This window comes from Eublepharis macularius, chromosome 5 (genome assembly GCF_028583425.1).
Source record: "Eublepharis macularius isolate TG4126 chromosome 5, MPM_Emac_v1.0, whole genome shotgun sequence".
Taxonomy (NCBI): Eukaryota; Metazoa; Chordata; class Lepidosauria; order Squamata; family Eublepharidae; genus Eublepharis; species Eublepharis macularius.
The window spans coordinates 29,011,451-29,029,161 of NC_072794.1; the positions used below are offsets into that span (position 1 = coordinate 29,011,451).

The window sequence follows — 17,711 nt, forward strand, 5'->3', positions numbered from 1 at the left end:
CTGAGACTTTACCATGATGCAATCTGCCTAGTTTGGCTAAAAGAGTGGATGACATTAAAGAATAAGAAACTATTAGCCCTAGAGGGATATAAAAATTTTTTTGGATGGCACGCATACCTATGGCATGACAAAGTAAAGGTCAACTCGATGTTCCTGCATCATTTTGTAAGGAGAAGTCTATATACAATCTGGAAGAAGTACAGAACTTACCTACAAGAAGGAACCCCCTTGTGGGTGGTTCCATATGAGGTGATAGATCCGAGAGCTGTGGATAATGAACAACAATGTTTAACGTACAAAGAAATAACTAAGATTGAAGTATCTAAACTTAGAATAAAGACGCAAGAGGAACTATCACCTAACTATGATTGGTTCCAGTATAGACAGATTAGAGACTTATACAACTCGGACTTTGCAAAAGGGGGCATACGAACAGAGAACTCGGAACTAGAGCAGACCCTTCTTAAAGAAGACAAGAAAAGAATATCCAAGGTATACCAAGTACTGTTGAAATGGTATACTGAGGATGAGATAGTTAAAACACAGATGGTGAAATGGGCTATAAATTTCAATAAAGAAATAACAATGGAGGCATGGGAATACTTGTGGAAAACTACAATGAAGACAACGACATGTATCAATATTAAAGAGAACATTTTCAAAATGATCTATCGTTGGTACATGACACCAAAGAAGATTGCGCTAGGGAACTTGAATACTTCTAATAAATGCTGGAAATGTAAGAAACATGAGGGCTCCCTCTATCATATGTGGTGGTCGTGTGAGGTAGCTAGGCAGTTCTGGGGGGAAATAATAAGAGAAATGAGTGAAATTTTACAGTTTCAAATAAATAAGAACCCAGAACTCCTGCTGCTAAACTTGGGAATGGAGGGAATTCCAGCCCATCATAGGACGTTGATTTTTTATATGACTGCAGCAGCTAGACTTTTGTATGCGCAGAAATGGAAAGTACAAGAAGTGCCAACTATTGAAGATTGGATCTACAAATTGCTGTATATGGCTGAAATGGACAAGATGACAAGAAAACTGAGAGATCTGGACTCAGGGCAGTTTAACACAGACTGGGAGAAGCTGAAACAATATCTGGAGAAGAAATGGGAGGTGGGAGGAAAACTGTGGCAGTTTGAGAACTACTGAAGTATAATAAAAGTATAAAAGAGAGGGGTGACTTTACCGGGGGAGGAAGAGAAATGTGAATTTATAAGCAGTTAGATTAATTGATTGAGATATATATAGATATGTATAGGTTAACTGATAGAACATTGATAGAGAATAATTAATGTTAAGGTTTAAACATGAGGATTGAGTAAATAACAATATTTTCTTTCTTTGATAAGATTTATATGCACCAAACTGAATGTACAGAAGAGTTAAATTGATTGATTATGCGAGGAGTTATATAGAATTACCATAAAAAGTTGAAATGAGTAATATATAGAGAACAAATCAAATTGTTTGATTTAAATGTGGGAAATTTTTATGGTTTATGATATATAGGTTTATATAGAAATATTCAAAACTGGAAAATGGGATAAATTGTTTATCTAAAGACGTATAGTTTGGGTGTATAATAAGTAAAGGAGTTAAAGATGTACTGCTTAATATAATGGAGAATGTATATTTGTTTTAGACAGAGGAATTTAATAGAAGTAAGGGAAAAGGGACAGAGGGTGGGAAAGCTGTTGGAAGTCAACAAAAGGGGGGGAAAGGGAGGGGGTTAGAAACGAAATATTAGGGGAAAATTGACGGTAATGTAAAAATAAAAATGTTCTAACCCAATAAAAAAATTTTCAAAAAAAAAAAACAAAAACAAAAAGCTGGAAGGGAAAGATATTTTATGATTCTGCTGAAATTGTTTTTAATTTTATTTACCTGAAACTAGCATTTTCCAACATCCACATCTTTCGGCTTAAGATTAATAAACATGCATCCTAAACAACAGCATAACTAACTTCTTAATAAAGGTGGTCCACCAGCCCACAAGGTGGCGACCTCTGTTTACATTACTGTATGAGTCGCAAAATAGCATCTCATAGCATTTGTGTTCCTCTTGCCAAATGGAGGGAGTCCTCTTTGCATCTTAGCAAACTTTGACATTTCAAAAAAACCCCCACCAGTTTCTGTATCGGTGGAAATATGGGTTAGGTTTGCTTATTAGCCATTCAAAGGAATGTGTCAAAGAGAAACGAGTTTGTTTGACTGTAAATGATTTTTTGTCTTTAAGAGGTGTTCTCTTTTTGCATGTGCATATAAAAATGTAGTGTTGAAATGCAAGAGAAGCAGGGTTCATGCAGATATGTATTCCAGGAACTAGAATGGCCTGAGAGTTCCAGCTATGAATACTTGTGCAAGCTAACACAGATGTTGTGGAGTGTGTGAAGTAAGCCTTGGCGTGGGCATTAGCATGTAAAACTTGGGGCTGCTTTCATCTTTGATACACAGTTGGAAACTTGTACAGCCTTCACGAACCTGATAAACAATTTTATTAAATAGCCAAGCCATAAAAATGTCCGTGTATTCTGGCAGTGACCTCTTGTAGATCGGTCAGTGCATCTTAACTATTTCTAGTGTTCTCCCACTGTGAAAGTAAATACTAAAAGATTTTAAAGGGAAGAATAAAGGAGCTGCGATGTTAACATTACTGTAATTTTTGTAGAAAATTGCTCTAGCAACAAGAATACAGACCTGCACATAACTCTTAAAATCCCTCAGAAAATGTGCGGGTCTATAATTGGCTTGCTGTGCTGTCCATTGTCACTGGAAAATGTAGTTTGGGAGTGGCTGAGCATGTTGTCTTGGTGGTTGCTGAACAAGAATCAGTGTGTTGCTGTCACACAGAAAACTAAAGTTCTTATGCTTAGGTTGGAGGAAGGACCAGTAGTCCGTAAAACTTTGCAAAGATTTCCAGATTATGGCGGCTGTAAATTTAGTCCTTATGTTCTTGTTTATGGGAGGGTTTTTTTAACGTTAAGAAGACATTATTATAAAATTGATGAGAGTTGTTGTAATATCTCTCCCCTCTTTTGGGTTTTCAAGAAAGGGCTGAGCTGGTTGGTGTCCAGTGGAGAACTTCTTAAGATTGGGGGATTGTACTGAATATTATCTTTCAATTCTAATATAACCTAAAACTATTTTCCAGTAACATACATCAAGATGGGTAGCTGTGTTTGTCTGTAGCAGTAGAAAAGAGCAGGAGTCCAGTAGCACCTGTAAGACTTAACAGAATTAGTGTTAGGGTATGCACTTTCATGAGTCACAGCTCATGTCTTTACAGCTCATCATGATCTGACATGGTGCTGCTAACCATCAAACGCCAGCCTCTTGCCAGTGAATTTCCCTTCTATTTACTTTGCTTTGTTAATTCACAAGACTAACTCAGAAGAGGAACAAATCAGGTTGTAAGAAACATATATTCTGTGGTTTTTCTTTTTTTGTGTGATGGTGTAAATGTTCGTAATTTTATGTAGGGCCATGTGAGTAATTTCTGCTACGTAATGATGACATTGCATTAGATTCTGGTCACATGTACATGTTCCCATTTATTACACAAACAGCATTCCCTATCCCCACCATGAAAAAGTGCACAGAAGTTGGCCACTAGACCTCTAGATGTACATTTAAAATTAGCAAAATTGACTTGGTAATCCTGAGTGATTGTGATACCTTAACTGGTTTCTGGTATTTTGCATCTTGATTAGTAGGATCATATTGAAACAATAGTTTCATTATGGATTTTGTTGGCATCAGTTATTTTTGCTTCATGATGAATTAGAAAAGTTGATTGTGTATGCTTGAGAGAGTTTTAATTTTTAGGAATAAAAATTGCATACTTTGAAACAGAAAGCTAATAAATGAAAGCTACCAAGCTACTAGTAGGATTTATTTAGTTTTTGCTGATAACTTTTAGCCCCTGATATTTTGGAGATGCCATCTTTTATTAAAGCTCTTAATGCTTCAAAGAAGTCTCCATCTGCAGATAATTAAAAGAATTTTTTAATTTAAGCCTAATTTGTAAATTCTTCAAAAGCATATCAGTATGCTGAGGAAGTTGATTAAAATTTGAGGGAGGTTATCTTTTCCATCCCCCAGGAACAAGATGGTAGTCATATCGTGCATGAACTTTAACTTGCTTATGTGCAAAAATACTTATTGCAGTCTAGACCTTTTCCAGGGCTATGTGCATCCTCATCAAAACAGAATTAATATATTGTGGCTGGACAATTCAGATTTTGCATCTTGAATAAATCATGCAAATAAAGCAATCTTTGCCCACCTTCTTTGTTTTTCAAAAAATATTCTGGTTCCCCTAGTCGTTGATGATGCAAAGATATTGAAGCCTCAAGCTTAACCACTGAATTGTGTTCCACCACCCGTTGGACTGACAGTTCATCAGGCAATGCTTGCATATTTCTGTATCTCTGGAATCGTATTCTTTTTAAAGTTGCAATTATTAAAGAGCTGGTAGCTTGGGCAGATAGAGTGAGCCAAAGGGTGGTGGATGAAGGGAGTGGCTGGTATGGAGTCAAGGATCCCGGTCCTCTGGGGGTGAGGGAGGTATGGCGGTGGGACTTGGGCCAAGATGAAAAGGACACGGAGATATGGTAGAGCTTGGTGTCCTTCCAACCTGCATCCCATCCTGAGAAATGCTGGGTGTGGAGTTAGGAAATTTAGCCCCCTTTGACACTGATATTGTGCAATACCAGGTCCATAAATAATTGCAGCGAATGATATGGAAGTGGTGTGCATGACTGAGACCTGGGTAAGGGAGGGCGAAATAGTCGCCTTGAAAGAACTGATCCCCGCCCGGTTTTTCGTCCTCCATCAGTCCCGAATGGGTGGCCTGGGGGGGAGGGGTGGCAATCCTTGTCTGAGAGTCTTTCTCCTTCAGACTGTTTCCCACTCTGTAGATCTCCGGCATTGACTGTGTGGACCTAGTGTGGGGTGCCGAGGAGAGTTTGGCTATGTGTGTGGTGTACTGACCCCCTAGCGCACCGGCAGATACCCTGTTGTGTCTGTTGGCGGTGGTAGCGGGGTGGGTCTTGGAGTAGCCGAGACTGATAGTGCTGGGAGACGTCAACATCCACGCCGATGATGTAGCCTCTACTTGGTCTGCGGACCTGGTATCCTCCATGGCCGTACTGGGACTCTCCCAGATTGTTTCGACCCCCACATATCAAGCAGGCCACACGCTGGATCTGATTTTTGGGATGGGGATAAATGTGGACCTGGAAGCAGTTGAACTGGTGCCATGGTCAGACCATTTGGTTCTGAAGGCTCAGCTGGATATACCGCTCCCCTCCCTGCAAGGGCGGCGAGCTTATTTATGCTCACCTGCAGAGACTTATGGATCCAGTTGGTTTCTGGAATGCTCTGCGAGATCTGATACTCCCTGGCTTATGGATGAACTGGTGGAAGAGAAGCCATTGACAAAATTGCCCTCCCCCCATTGCCCTCTTCGCCCCCGCACCAGATTGGCTCCCTGGTATACAGAGGAGCTATGACGGATGAAGCAGGAGCTGAGACAGCTTGAGCGAGTGTGGCGGCGATCTTGCGACGAAGAAGCTATAGGACATTTATGAAAACCTATAAGATGGCGGTGAAGGCTGCAAAAAAAGATTTCTACGCAGCTTCCATTGCATCAACTAGCTCACACCTAGCAAAATTGTTTAATGTGGTTCAGTCACTGGTCTCCCTATTGGGGAGACCGTCAAATTCTGAATTCGGATATTAGCTGTGAGGCTTTTGGGAGCTTTTCTACTGACAAAATTTTGTCTCTCCACCGTGACTTGCTGGCCACAATTGACACAGTACGTGACCTAGAGATCCCTTGGCCATCTACTGGGATGATATTAGATCATTTCAACCCACTCTCTGGGGATGAGATTGACAGGACCCTGCGAGCAGTAAGACCTACCACATGCTCCTTGGACCCGTGCCCATCATGCCTTGTGAAGGCCAGCGTAGATGGGCTACGGACTGCCTTGGAGGCCATTGTCAACATGTCCTTGAGCCTCAGGGATTTTTCCCGAAGCCTTGAAGGAAGCCGTGGTTAGGCCTCTCCTGAAGAAGCCATCTTTGGGCCCCACCGACCCGGTCAGTGATTGAGCGGGCGGTGGTGGAGCAGCTACAGTGTTTCCTGAATGATTCCTCATCCCTAGATCCCTTCCAGTCCAGCTTCCACCTGGGACACAGGGCGGAGACGTTGCTGGTCGCCCTCATGGATGATCTCCGCAGGCAGCTGGATCACGGTGGACTGGTGCTGCTGATACTACTGGATTTGTCAGCAGCATTTGATATGGTCGACTACGATCTATTGACCCACTGCCTCACCAATGTGAAGATACATGGATCCGAGGGAATGCCTTACAGTGGCTTGTCTCTTTTCTCCATGGTTGGGGATAGAGGAGTGATGCTTGGGGAGAAATTGTCATCCCGCCACCCGTTGGTGTGCGGGGTCCCTCAGGGGGCAGTACTATCCTCATTACTGTTTAATGTTTATATGTGCCCCCTTGCCCAGCTGGTGCAGAGTTTTGAACTTGGGTGTCATCAATATGCTGATGACACCCAACTGTATCTGATGATGGACAGCCAGCGCGACTCTGCAGGATGTCTTGTAGCGTGCCTTTGAATCTGTGACTGGGTGGTTGAAGCAGAGTTGGTTGAAATAAAATCCCACAAAGACGGAGGTCCTCCATGTGGGTCTGGGGGTCATGGGCACGGGACTCCGGCTTCCCACTCTTGATGGAGTGCTACTTGTGCCGGTTTCGAGAGTTAGGAGCCTGGGGGTGATCCAGGATGCCTCCCTGACTATGGAGGCACAGGTCGCAGCAGTTGCCCGGTCTTCATTTTTCTATCTAAGACAGGCCCGGCATCTTGTCCCCTACCTATCGACCCATGACTTAACTGCAGTGATCCAAGCAACGGTCACTTCTAGATTAGACTACTGCAACTCACTCTACGCAGGGCTTCCCCTGGGCCTGATCCGGAGGCTACAACTGGTCCAAAATATAGCAGTGTGAGTAGTTGCAAGGGTCCCGATTAGGGAACATACTACACCAGCTGCATTGGTAGCCGGTTGAGTACCAGGTCCAGTTCAAGGTTTTGGTGTTGATCTATAAAGCCCTATGCAGACTGAGCCCAGCTCATTTCTGTACTTGCTGCCACACTGTGTACTTTTTAGCACTCCTGCAGGTTCGTGGTGTATACTCACCCTTGACTGTTATAGAGCCATCCAAAGCAGTTTCATGTGATCTCTGTGTCAGGATGTCTTCAGGAAAAGTGTAGCATCAGTCTGCAAAATGTCCATGGCCTTCGTTATTGTTTCTTCTTCGAGGAAACAGGGATTTAGAACTAAGGCTTTGTCCTCTTTTGACGCTCCCCATTAACTAAATAAATGTAGTTGGGTTGTTTGCTCTGGGCTGCAGTGACTCCAGTGAGTTATTCAGTTGCCTAACAGTCAACACATGATACGCCTTATGCATGTATTAAAACTCCATTTCCCCAGAACTCTTTAGGAGAAGCCTCTAAAGCATCTTTGCCTTTTCTGTGCTCTGTGCTGCATCCTTTCTAAGGCTTGCTAGTAAAGTACCGGGGTTAAAGTTTTTTACAGGCTTGTGTATGCTTTCTACTTACAGAGGGTTTTGGTTTCTTTTGCTGTCAGTCCAGCCCCTTCCACCAACTTTGAAGTTGCCTATAATGGGCTCTTAGTGAGATCAGCTATTTCTGCCTTACCACACAATCCTAAGCAGAGCTAAACCCTTCTAAGTTCATTGATTTCAACCAACTTTTAAGGGTGTAACTCTGCTTAGGATTGCACTGCAAATAAGGTTCCACTGGCAATATGGTGGTGCTGTTAATCTTTTCTGTGTGCAAAGTAGCACATAGCTTTGTCTTGCATGTCTCTGCACTCTTAAAGTAACATCGGTTTGTGTGCACAGTCTACTACCCTCTACCATTTAACAAACTGCAGTTTCCTACCGCTTAATTGCACATTTCTGAACTGTTTGAGAGACGTGCCCTACCCATTGACATCTGAGTTAGAACCGAAGCTCAATTTCCACCTGCATAGTATGCCTTTAAAGAGTGTTAGCAAGTGTTGGCCCCTGCGACTACTGTGCAGATGCCTATGCAATCATGTGCAGGAAAAAGCTTTATGCCAAATGAGACAAAACGCTAAACTGAATGCTAAACTGAATGCCAGTGGGCTTCCTGCTGTCCATTAACTTGTGCAGCCTTCTTTAGTTTTCTAGTGGTAGGAATGAAGAGCTATTTGAAATGTTCACTATCAATATGCAAGTATTTTAATTAAAACTGGACGTGTGATATGCTACAAATAAGTAGATTTGCAGCTCTGGGTTGGGGAAGAATGATATAACTGATAGAATTGTGTCGGGCTGTCTTCAGGAAAAGTACAATTGTGCCAGGGATCCATTGAATATAAACAGCTCTAGCCCTGCAGCAAAAGTCCTTTTGTGCAACTTGTAGGTTCCTGTTACAATCCAATGAAACCGGCTGCTGTTTCCCAAGGTAGCTTTGAAAATCTAGTGCTTTTTAACTGAGAAACAAATGCCAGAATAAGAAGGTGGAAGCAGACCAAATGACTTACAATGACATTTGGGTATAAAAAGTTTCCAGATGAATATTAAGCATGTCATCAAACTATAGTTTAACATGCCCCAGGTCCATGAAAATGTGAATTATTGCGTTGAGCTAAAATATATACATTAAACCCTGCTGGCTGTTGCTTGATCTCTGGAAAATCACTTTGCGCTAGGTTATGCCAGCTGGTGCCATGCAGTTTCCCTCATGGCAGAAGGTGGGTGAACCTGATTGATGCTTTTCAGTTCTGTGTATGAATAGGGGCAGAATAGCTTGGCCTCTGAGTAGCTTGGGAATTTAAAATGAACTTTAGGACATGGAGTGAAAGTTTTTCTCCTTTTTTACCTAGCAGATCAATATCTGTAAGAAAGTTATTTAGTTTTGCATGGTTCCCCCCCCATTGCTTTTTTTGCTTGAAGGTCATAGGCATGGGAATCAATGTTGTGGGTTGGTATTAGTGCTCTTTATTTTATTTTTTTAAAAAATGTGACAGTCCATTAACTTTTAGAGGCATATCATTTAAATACTGATTTATTATCAGCAAGTTATGTCCTTTATGGGAAGGGGGAATAGTTGAAGCTTGTAAGTAACAAAACCTCCTCAGGTAAGACAGGAATTTCAGTTCTAATAACCTGAACCTTTGCCAGACACAGCAATATTTCTCTTTCAGCCACAGAAGTCTGAGGGCATAAATTGAATCCAAGTAGATAAATAGATGGCATCAGCTTAGTTATGCTGTACCTGATTCCGCAGGGCAGCAAACAGTAGTTGAGACAGCAGTTCAATTAAGATTGTGTTATAAATAAATCCATTGTGGTGAAACAGGCTTCTGGTTGTAAAACCCTTTCCTGAGAGAGAGTGAGTTGACGAGGAAACACAGTACTGGAGCAATCAAGTAGACTACAAAATGCAATTCCGCTGGGAAACTTCTACAAATTAATCCTGAGCACATACATCTCCCCTCCTACGTTTTTCCATGAAACAGCTTTGAGTAAGGATCACTGTTTCTACAGGACATTAATCAGTTACTGCAGGAGTGGCACCATTTCCCCCCAGGATGTGGCTTAAAAAGCAAATGTTTCTCTTGGAGTCACTACTACCAAGCTTCTACACATCCTGGGCATGTGCTGCTTAGATTTTGAAACTGTGGTCAACTAATTTGATGTGTATAGCCACAAGGGCTGCATTCAAGCAACAAGCTTAAGTCAAAAAGGGCACGCATCTACCTTTTGTTGGATTTGGTCATGTATGTGCTCCCTTTCTTGCACAGAGTACACTGAAGGATTCCTGGTTAAAACAGTTAAACTTGCCATCACCTATGATGACCCCCCCATTTTTATTTATTGCCTTAAGCTAGAGAAAATTCATGTGCAAATGGGCCTTGTGAACAGATTCAATATGCACTGTGTTGGTCTTACTACTGCATGCCTTCTGAAGCTGGGAAAGTGGGCTGTTAATAGTGGGACCAATAGATGCACATTGAATCCATCAACGAGAACCTGTTCCACATGGCTGTGCACCATGAGACAATTTTGATTAGGCTGATTGTGTGAACTGGCTTCAAAAGGCATTAAATAAAGAACCTGGTCTAGGGAAGGAAGGGGCATCTCACTTGGCAGTCACCTATGTTTAGGGAGGATTTTTTTTTTAGGTATACCAAACTGGGACAGGGATGATGCTGTCCATATATCCAGAGTGTTGTAGCGGGTAGTATGTTGGACTTTCAACTCCTCTCTCCCCCCAGTCTAACCTCTCTTGCAGTGAGGATGTGAGAACAAAATTGGATAATTCTGTCTATGGTCCCCTGATTTTGTCATAGAAAGGGTAGGGTAAAAATATAATAAGCAATAAAATACAGAGAGTATGTAGTAACAGCCATGAAGATTAGAGGTATCCCAAGGTAGTCTTAAACTTGCAGTTCCAGTCAGCTGCATTCCAAATTGATTGTTTTTTGGCCTGGATTTCATTGTCTTCATAATGCATAGGCCATCTGCCTGCTGTTCGTTAGCTCTTTGTTCTCCGTGTCAGCTTTAGAAAAACAGCAGTGTAATAAAGCATGTAGGACTTAACTTTTAGGCTTAAGCCAAGCAGTAAATTCTTGTTCTCGAGCCAAAGAATTTTTAGGTAAGTAACCTTATATTCACACCTGTTGCCAAATGTGCACCAAAGCTGCGGTGAATCTCAACTCTTTACCAAGTCTAGGGGTCATATTGGGGCATTCGGATACGCCAGAAAATACTGCTCCCAAATCCTCTTGTCTTCCTCCCAACACAGTTGAAGCCCAAAGTGTTAGCCTGTATATTCTTATGGTGGTTGAAAAACTTGCCGCAAACTGTACTTTATTTCTATATATGGAGTCATGACTAGAGATGGGCACGAACAGCAATAAGAACAAAAAAAAGCCACAAACAGCCCAATCTGCTGTTTGCGAACAAGCTGTTCGTGAGGCCCCATTCTAAACGAACAAGTGGTCGTTGCAAGCCTCATTTGTTGCTGTTCGTCTTGCTGTTCTTCAAGCCAGACAGTCTGGCACCTGCAATTAATTCCCTTGGCAACTTAGGCAGAGATTTTCTGAACTCCTGCTGTTGCCCTGGAAACCCCAATCTAAGCTCAATTTATCTTGATAGGCAGGTCTTCCTTTCAAGTGTGGAGCTCCAAATTTGTTACAAGGGAGCATGGGAGAGGGGGGCTCCCAGCCCTGGCTTAGTTTGCAGACAGTGGAGAGGGAGAGACAGTTGATGTTGGCATTTGGATAGAGTGCATTGGAGCTTGAATTTGTGTGTGTGGTCGGATATGGATCTACCCCTTCAAGTTCCAGGGCTACTTCCAGGCTCTGGGGCCAAGCTATTATTTATTATTGGTACCTTTCCCTGTGCCTGCTCAGGTCAGGTTTCTGGGAGTGGTGCAGTAGGGATCTTGACCAAACTTGCATGATGGCTGGAGGGGAGCCTGCTGGCCCCCACGAACAGCCAACATGTTCGTGAACTGGGCCATGTTCGTGGTTGTTCGTGAGTCCCTGTTTGTGGATGGCAACGAACAACGAACATCATATTCGGGTTTTTTTTCTGTTTGTGCCCATCTCTAATCATAACTAGGGGGAAGGAACGGTGCACTGAGTTAGTCTAGAGATCCCCAACAAATCAGTGCTATGACAGCATTGACCTCAGATAGTGTTGCCTGAGAATTGATGGCCTTTGCTACTGAGTAGGAGCAAGTCAAAAGTGAAGATCCAGCAAGATTGTTCTGCTCTTTCTCACAGAACAAGTAGTGTTTGCATTATCAGACTGAATACTCTTCTGCCACTGCTTTTCCCCTCTCTGGCTGTTTTAACAAAAAGTCGAGTTGCACCACTGTACCCCCCCCCCCCCCCGCATTCAGGAGAAAGTCCTGAGCCTCCAGTTCCATGAGAAAGAATTGTGCATATGTCGGAAACATCAAGAGTCGGACTCTGAGAAATAAAATGAGGGCTAATTTGGACACACCTTGGGACAGAAAGTTGTGAACGTCATAGTTTAGCAAGGGATTATCGGAATGGAAAATGCATACTTGAAGCCAGTTCTCTTTTAACACCGTGCATTTGAAATGGGAGTTGACTAGGTGGAAAAAATAGTTGTGTCACTCTTTAGTTCTGGATTTGTGGCCTGGGAAAAGAAATGGAACAGCCCTTTTGCCTGCTAGTGGCAGGGATCGGCATTTCATCCTCTGCAGTTTTTGCCAAGGACAGGAAGCTGTAAGGGGAGTAGATAAGTATCTTCACGTACATACATTTCTGTCTTTCATATTTTGTGAGGATACCTTGCTTATCAGTAGTCATCACTGTTCTGGTTCGAACCTTTTAATACATTTTTTTCTTAATACTCTCATGGAACACCTGGATATAGCAAATGAATAGGGATGGCAATTATCTGTGGTCCTCTTTTATTTCTCAGATGTTGTCATAAGACTTGGAATATTTTTTAATGTTCAGAGTAAGCATAAAATGAAGCAGGAGGATTATTCCTTCTGGCAGTCCTCATGTCCTCTTCCCTTTCCCTGATTACATTTCTACTTCCCACTTACTCAACCAACTTTTATCTGCCTCCCACCATTTTCAGCTTTATTTACTTCATTTATTCCCCATCCTTCTCCTGAGTGAAGACCCAAAACAGCTTACATCATTTCACTTTCCTCCATTTTATCTTCATACCAACCCTACACCATGCCTTTTACTGGCAGAAACCAGAGTTTGAAAGAAGACAATATTGTGGTTATCTAGCAACTAGGGATGTGCACTGCCAAAAAATTTGGGTTTCCTGCTTCGAGTTTACCTGAAGTGGGGAAAAATCCGGAATTACCAGAATCCCGAAGCGGCAAGCTGCTTTGGGATTGTGGTATTTAGCTTGCTTCAGTATGCTCCATAAAGATTCAGAGCATACTGAAGTGAGGGGGAGCAACCCCCATCCCCCCTGGGGCAACCCCCACCCCACTTACCTGGCAGGCAGGGAGAGGGGAGGCCAATCAGCTAGGTGGCAGGGAAGCGCAGAGCTGGCTTCTGCGGGGCGAGGAGGGCTGGAGCCGCTACTATGCTGCCTCCCCTGGGCTGGATCCAGTGGCCCATGGGCCAGCAGGGTAGTGGAGAAGGCTGGAGCTGCTGCTGCTATGCTGCTGCCTCCACCAGTGCAGCCGCAGAGTCAAGGTAAGTAGGGAGGGCTGGGGATGGGGGTTGCATGATTTGGGGTGTTTAAAGGGCCCTGCCGCTTGCAAGGGGAAGGAAAGGGGCCCTTTAAACTGTCAGCTGTCAGGCGGAGGGATCCCCCCCCAATTGCCAGCTGATAGTTTAAAGGGGCCTGCTGCTTGCAAGAGGCAGGGAACAGGCCCTTTAAACTCTGCCCCGAAGCAACCCGAATGCTTCGGGGAAGCTTTGATTCAGGATTTCCGAATTGGGGCCAGCATGCTGGCCCCAATTTGGGAATCCTGAATGTTTACAAATCGGGTCTGATTTGGATATTTTATCCAAATTGGAAACCCGAAGTGCACACCCTTACTAACAACCCCATAGTGGTCATCAGATTCTTAAAGATCCAGTTCCTACTTTTTTTTTTGTGGGATTTTAATCCCCCAAGTTTTTAAAAAAGATTTTTTTTTCTGAATAAACTTTGGGCATTTCTCCAGTTTGTAGGAAGGTCTCCCTTGTCTGCCATGGCTCAAATTTAAACAAATTTCTTGATTTAATTTGAAGTTTTATATAATAACACTTCATCCTATACTTCTTGAATTTCGTGGCTCCGTGTTCCTGCTGGCTCTCTGTCCTTTTATGGTCCTCTGTCCCTGCATAAAAAGGCTGCATACTGAGAATCTATTAATTGCTTCTCTGGGGAAAACCCTCTAGATTGTGGCAGTTTATGCTGGAATAAAATGTTATCAGCCTTTAAGGTGCTGCAAGACTCTTGATTGTTTTGTGTTGGAACAAATCCTTCCCTCTGCCCTCAAGTATGAGCTATCAGTGTTGTGAAGAATAAAAACAATGGCTGGAAATCTGAGGAAAACTCGGTAGCTGCAGGAAGGCTATTGTGGAGCCACAGTGGAGGTAGGGGGGAGTCATTGGGTAAAAGGTGTCATGATCTGACTGTGCTTTGAAATGGCTTGCCTTAGCTCAGGTCAGGTGCTAAGTATTTGCCAGTGGCTAATCTTGGTCTCCCATCTTACTATTTGCATAGTGCCCAAAAGTAAAGGGAATCCTTAATCTTAATAGAAAGGAATCAAAATCCCTTCCTATCCCCTTCCCCCTTTCGTTTGCCTCTTTTTTCGTTTTTCTTTCTCTCCTCACTTTAACTTTCTTCACCGTTTCAAATCAGCCGGTTCTGGGAGAGGAGAGTGCTGCTAATTCTGGAAATATCAAACCTGCTGTTTCTTAAGGTTGGGGCTTTAGAGCTGTGTACACTAATAGCAAGCTATTCTTATACCTTGTGTCTTACATAGCTTTTTTTGTTGTGTGTTTTTGTTTCTTAGTATTGAGTTTGACCGGGACTGTGACTATTTTGCCATTGCTGGGGTGACAAAGAAGATTAAAGTCTACGAATATGGCACAGTCATCCAGGATGCAGTTGATATTCATTACCCTGAGAATGAAATGACCTGTAATTCCAAAATCAGGTATGTGTTGTCTGTCTTGCCTTTTGAGTTAGAATATGGGGATGGAGTGTTATGCCACTGCTGCCCTCGCCTGTTGCAGACTGGAGCATCTTCTTATATTGCTGGCTGGTTCACTGGGTCTATACTCTGAGGGGTAGTGCTTTTAACAGACCTAGGTATGCCTACCAGAATTAAAAATCTTTTTGCTTCAAAGAAGGTCAGGTAATCTACATATGCTGATCACATTGCCTGAAAGATGAAATAGATTCTCAAGCGTGCTTAAAATATATTGTGTATTTGCAATTCAACTTGGATATATATAAAAAATGTCATGAAACCTTGCTGACAAACTTGCCTCTGCCTTTCTCCTTCAGTGCACAATCCCCTATTTGCTGGCAGTAATAATAGTAAAGACGTGTTTATATAACACTTTCTAATATTCTGGGTATTTCTTGCATGTTACCTTGTTAGCCTGAGAAACATGTGAGAGGCCAGGATTATTATCTCCGTTTTGTAGGTGAGGGGCTGAGAAGACTGTGAATAAATGGCTTGGCATAGTGAGTTTGTGGTAGTGATGACATTTGAACTGTGAACTTCCCAGATCACAACATATCCCTTTTGGTCAGGTGTAAATAGACTGTGTAGGATAAATAGCTTTGATATGTTCTTTGTTGGACTGATGAAAAATAGGACTTTTCTGCATAATCACTATAATGCAGATTTTAATGATTGGGAAACAAATTTCCATCTTTTTCTTATATATATGTACTGTTCTCTTATGTGTACATTTGTTTTTCTAATCTGCAATGTATATCTCACCCCCACCCCCAAGAAAAAACTCTAATTGGAATGGGTCCTTAAGAATGTTAGCCTCTCCTATTGCGGGTAAGGAAATTCAAAGCCCTTTAATATTTTTATTCAAAATAGTAGGGTTTTTTTTAAAAGACTTATATTTGCAACTGAGAATCCATGTATGGCTAGTTATTGTCTGGGAGAGCCTTGCGCCCTAATTAAAGCCCCTTCTGCATGATGGACTTTATATGAGGCTTTCTGCGTTTTCAGCCCATGAGGATTGCATCTGCTTTCTTCATTGGTTCTGGCCCCGTACTGCTTCAGTTCTTAATTCTACACTTTGAGGGAGTTGAACTGAAGTGGGGTCTGTTTTTTATTTCTGCAGTAGAAAAAATGCCCCAATTCTGCTGCAGGTATTGAGGACTCTTCAGTTTCCTCAGTTGATTACTGAGGAAACTTACAAAAGAGTTTTTCTTTGTTCTTTGTAATGGCACCAACTTTGCCATTTAATTTTTTTAAAAAAAATCAGGAAAAAACTGCATGCGAATAAAGGGGAGGGCGAAAGGCAGGGCCAGAGGCAGACCTCACACCAAAGAAAGCATTCTGCACTTAAAAAAAAAAAAGACCAGTTTGACTGGGGGGGGGGATGTGCGTAAGGAGTATTCAATTCAATTCAAGAGTATTGGGGTACGAGCGTAAGGAGTATGCTGGCAAAAAATTGATGTTGCGGCAGATACAGCTTTTCTCTGTGCAGTATTCAAAAACATCTGGAAACAAGCTGAATTGGGATATTTTAACTATGTGTGCAGAACTCTAGAGAGAAATCGGTGCAGTATGGGGCCAGAACCGATGAAAAAGCCCCATGCGGAAAAGACCTAGTATCCCTAAAGGTACAGAGCACCAGCTTCTTAAATGGGTTCATGGTAAGTGAAAGTAGCATAAAAGACTAGTAACGCAATTTCACTTGTCTGAGTTACAAACTTCTGCTGTCTAAAAGACTTAAGCTTGAAAGCAAATCAAGAGTATGTACCTTCCTGGGCTAGAAGCAGATAATACTCAGATCTATAAAAACACAATTTCTTGTGAAGCGTAAGTAATACTGAATCATCTAATAGTAGTCCGTCTTACTTGCCTTGGAGTGCAGACAACATCATGAAGCGTTACTCCTTCTCTTTGCCTGGACATGGTAATAGACTAGAGTGGTCTTTTCTATGTGTCTTATCTGAATAGAGGACAACAGTTGCTAAAAAGTGTGCATAAGACTAAAAGCAGGAGCAGGTGAATGGGGGGCTATCAAAAGAGGAACTGTAGCATCGTTTGAAGAGAAGCACATTAAATTTACAGCCCTGTAATATACTTCCTTGAAAAAACCACATGTGAGAACTAGCCCCCGGGAATCTTGCAGGTAAAGAGTTTCTTCCTTGACAGTCGAGAATGGCTTGTGGTCTCCTAGGTATCAAAGGCAAGACAAGATGTATAAGAAAGGGGACCTGTAATTCCAAAGCCTGTCATAAACTTGTGCATGTATGATTCAGTGAATGACCAAAACATGGTGAATGTTAGTATTGTCCTTCTTATTAAATCTACACCAATGAACAGCTTATTAGGTCTACACCAGTGAACAGCAACAGTTTCACTACAGGACAACTTTACTAGAGGGTTTTTAGCTCGATAAAACAACGTAACTTGTAATATACAGTGGTGTAGGCATAACACTGTGTAGTGTTATGCATGTCTACACCTGACCGTTGTTTCTTCTCCTATATTTATTTTATTTTTTATTTATTTATTTCAAATTTGTATTCCACCCTCCCCGCAAGCGGGCTCAGGATGGATAACAACATATTAAAATACAATTAAAATACAGTTAAAAATTCATATTCATTAAAAACAACACATTTAAAACAAGATGGTGGACAGCCTTCACAGGGAGGGTTTTATACACCCCTTTTTTCCAGGCCAGCAAAGGCCCAGCTTCAGCCATATGCCTGGCGGAACAATTCTGTCTTGCAGGCCCGGCGAAAAGATAGCAAGTCCTGCCAGGCCCTGATTTCAGCAGACAGAGCATTCCACCAGGTAGGAGCCAGGACTAAAAAGGCCCTGGCTCTAGTCGAGGCTAGGCGGGCCTCCTTGGGGCCAGGGACCACCAACAGCTGTTAGTCCCCTGATCGGAGTGTCCTCTGGGGAAT

General features: G+C 42.4%; 1 protein-coding gene across 2 annotated transcripts in view; it reads left to right on the plus strand.

Moving 5' to 3' along the window:
* COP1 (COP1 E3 ubiquitin ligase) overlaps positions 1-17,711 on the plus strand; it is a 184,174-nt gene that overhangs the window by 58,341 nt on the left and 108,122 nt on the right. For both annotated transcript variants that reach the window (XM_054981241.1, XM_054981243.1), the window contains exon 12: positions 14,608-14,751. In XM_054981241.1, the coding sequence (XP_054837216.1) occupies positions 14,608-14,751 (144 nt within the window). The remainder of the gene's footprint in view (positions 1-14,607; positions 14,752-17,711) is intronic.